The following is a 3,722-nucleotide window of genomic DNA, read 5'->3' as shown; positions in this document are numbered from 1 at the left end:
GGTGTTCTTGTGCATATGCCCTCTCTTCTTATCAGCTGGATGCTTCACTCTCCACTCTAGTCCTCTGTGGCTATGTTGCTGACTCTGGGCCCAAGAGTCCCCAGGTCTTGCCACACTGCTGGCCAACCAGGTCTCCATCCAGGTTCACAGGAGTGTATTGAATATTATAGGGCTTAGTTCACAGCTTCATTGCTGTTTTTTCCTCACTTCCCCTTATTGGTTGTGAACATGGTCACCAATCAGAGTGTGTATTCCCATTGAGTCTTAGTCTTGGAAAGGTGTTTGCTCTGAGGGGACCTGACTACTTGCCTTGATGTCTCCTGGGTGAGCATCTTGCTTGTTCTTGTAGTAATCAGTTGGTCTGCTGTTATTGTTTTGTATTTTTCCTGTAGGTCTTTCTTTCAAGAAGTATCTTCTTTTCTTGTAGCCACTCCGGTCTGGTCTGCTTGTCCTTTCAAGTGGAAATTTCCCACCTCAGAAGATTCTGGATGCTGTTCAGGATTCTACCTATGGTCCTATGTAATGCAGAGGCTCCGCAGGAAGCCTCCTTCACTGGGTACATTGTAGCCCCATTTTAGGTATTCCAATCAGTTATAGGCAGAAGATGGACTTACAAGCTTTCTATGGTGATATTTTTGTCTATTCCTTTCTCTCCCCATTAAGTATCTATTTTATAATAGTATGTCAGGGAAACCAAGATTGAAAAGACAGCCAAGCATCTTAACATTATTTCCCCCCTTTTGCCCATTCCAACCATGTCTCAATCCCTGTATCCGAGAGCCCTGATGTTTCAAGGTTGTGCATACATAATTATTTACCTCTGTCCCACTTAGCCCATGCAAACCTGCCTAATTGTTCTCCCATCCGCTTTGTTCTTCCATTCCCCTCCCCCTTCTTATATATTGCTCCCCTCCTTAGCACCCAAACTATCCTGTGTCTCTTCCCTACCCTGTGCTCCACCTTCTCCTCCTTTCCCTCACCCCAGCCCCCACAATCCAGTAGCCAGCAAAATATCCCCCCACCCACCCCCTACCCTTTAGTATGGGTTCTTTGTCTTAGACTTTTACAGTGGTGGTCCTATGCAGTATTTCTCCTTTTGTGACTGACTAATTTCACTCAACATAATGTCCTCAAGGTTCATCCATGTTTTGTGTTGGCTTGCAGCTTCTTTGTTATTCTTCAAGGTAGCATAATATTCCATTGTGTGTATGTACCACAGTTTGTTTATCCATTCTTCAGTTGATGGGCACTTTGGCTGTCTCCATCTTTTTGCTATTGTAAATAGTGCTGCTATGAACATAGGTGTGCATGTATCTACTCATGTTATGGCTTGTATTTCTTGTGGGTAAATCCCAAGTAGAGGAATTGCTGGATCATAAGATATTTCTATTTTGTTTGTTCTTCTAACAGTCATGGAATATTCAGTATTGTTTGCCAACACCATAATTCAAAGGCATCACATCTTCAGTCTTCCGTATTCATTGTGGTTGTTTGACTGCACATGAAGCTAACTGCAAGGTTGGCAGTTTTCAAATCTATCAGTAGCTCCTTGGAAACCCTATACAGGGTTGCTATGAGTTAATACTTACTCAACTTGATGGCACCAACTCTACTCGGTGGCACTTAACAACAAATAAGGCTATTGAAAATACTATGGCTTGGGGTCAGGCACACCTTGCTCTTTAAAACAAAGTGACATCTTTGTTTGTTTTTTTAAAAAACATTTTAAAGAGATCTTTTGCAGCAGATTTACCCAATGCAATATAGCTTTTGATTTCTTGACTGCTTCCAAGGTGTTGTTTGTGTATCCACATAAAATGAAATCCTTGACAACTTCAATCTTTTTGCCATTTATCATAATGTTGCTTATTAGTCTAGTTATGAGAATTTTTGTTTTGTGTTGAGGTGTAATCCAAACTGATCTTTATCAGCAGGTGCTTCAAGAATTCTTTGCTTTCAATAAGCAGTGTTTCATCATTTGCATATTGCTGGTTGCTAATGAATCTTTCTTCAGTTTGGATGCTGCATTCTTCAGATGGTCAAGGTTTGAATTATTTGCTGAGCCTACAGATTGAATAAATTTATTGAATAGATTTATTCAGTCTGTAGGCTCAGCAAATAAACCTGAGGCCCAGCTTTCCTGACTTTAAACCAGAGTACTCACCTTGTTTTGTTTGAATGACTGCCTCTTGGTGTATATATAGGTTCTGTATGAGCACTTTGTCATCAGAGAATCAGAAGGTGACTTTTAGTGTGTGTTTTAAGGAAGCTTGCTTGTAGAAATAGGATTCTGCACATGTCAAGTTAAACTCATGGGTGGAGGAAAGACTATAACTTAATATCATTTCTGTCATGCTTTACTCATTTTATCAATTTGACCATTAAAAAACTTTTTTTTTTATCAGAATGCTTTAAAATACTTATTTTTATTTGATCTTTCTAATATTGTATGAATAAATTACAATCATATTTATAAGTTTCAGACACATTGCTGAGGTTTCAGGAACTGTTTTTGGGTGATGCTTTGTGCTATACTTCTGTTGGTAACTATGTATTACACAAAAACAGTTGCTATATGACAATGAGGAGATATAGGCAGCATTTTGACAGGGAAGAAATTTAACTTTTTTAAGGGAGACAAGATCTCAGACCTGTTGGGCATGGCCCTCCTTAAGACTGAGACAGGATCCAATGATGATCTTTTTGTCTTACTATAGGAGAAGGTTGACAGGACAGCATCCAGCAATCCTGACCTTCATCTGAACAGGGCAACGGTAAGACCTGTGGAATGGTGGTCCTCAGTGCCAAATAAATAAGACATGTAGTCCTTAGCTTGTGAGGATAACAGTATACATAGAGATTAGGTTGGCTATAAACTGCTAGTGGAAAGCCACATTATTTCTAAGGAGAATTAGCTCACTTTGGCTTCAGTATCTGGTGGAGTCACTGGCGGAAAAGGAGAAGGACTGAGGAGGTGGGGGTACATAGAGGATGGGGGTACATAGAGATGACTTCTCTGAAATGTTAATTATAAATAAAAAATACCAAATATATACAACTGAATTCTTTTAGAGTTTGGAACTTAGCTTCTTGGAAATGATTCGAACTTTGGGGTTGTGATCACCCTGGCCAGAAAGGACAGTATAAGGTATTGCTAGCTCTCCAGGCTGTTCATTGTCGTACTGGGAAGGAAAACAGTTTATTTCTCTAGATTCTTAGCTTTTACTCCCCCGACATAGTTTTTGTTACATATACTTGTAATTGGGAGGTTTTTTGTTTTTTTCTTGTGCAGTTGAATAAATATGAAGAGAATTATGGGGATGCTCTGGAAGGCTTCTCTCGCGCTGCAGCTCTGGACCCTGCCTGGCCAGAGCCCCAACTACGAAAGCAACAGCTCCTGGAATTTCTGAATAGATTAACCAGCCTCCTTGAGAGCAAGGTAAAGATGTCTAAAAGATTGGATCTTATTCTTTCATTTTGGGTTTTTGTTGTTGTTAGGTGCCATTGAGTCGGTACCGACTCATAGTACCTGTGTACAACAGAATGAAACACTGCCTGGTCCTGGGCCAACCTCACAATTGTTGCCATGCTTGAGCCCATTGATGCTGCCACTTTGCCAAACCATCTTGCTGGAGGTCTTCCTCTTTTTCTCTGACCCTCCACCTTACCAAACTTGATACCTTCTCTAGTGACTGGTGCCTTCTGACAATATGTCCGAAGTA

General features: G+C 40.5%; 1 protein-coding gene across 1 annotated transcript in view; it reads left to right on the top strand.

The window, feature by feature from the left end:
* TTC5 (tetratricopeptide repeat domain 5) overlaps positions 1-3,722 on the top strand; it is a 23,385-nt gene that overhangs the window by 10,468 nt on the left and 9,195 nt on the right. The window contains exons 6-7 of the mRNA XM_006877143.1: positions 2,718-2,774; positions 3,293-3,439. Coding sequence (XP_006877205.1) covers positions 2,718-2,774; positions 3,293-3,439 — 204 coding nt within the window. The remainder of the gene's footprint in view (positions 1-2,717; positions 2,775-3,292; positions 3,440-3,722) is intronic.

The sequence above is a fragment of the Chrysochloris asiatica genome, unplaced genomic scaffold, assembly GCF_000296735.1.
Source record: "Chrysochloris asiatica unplaced genomic scaffold, ChrAsi1.0 scaffold00444, whole genome shotgun sequence".
Lineage (NCBI taxonomy): Eukaryota > Metazoa > Chordata > Mammalia > Afrosoricida > Chrysochloridae > Chrysochloris > Chrysochloris asiatica.
The sequence above is the reverse complement of the archived record's forward strand: the minus strand, read 5'-3'. Positions and strand labels throughout refer to the sequence as shown.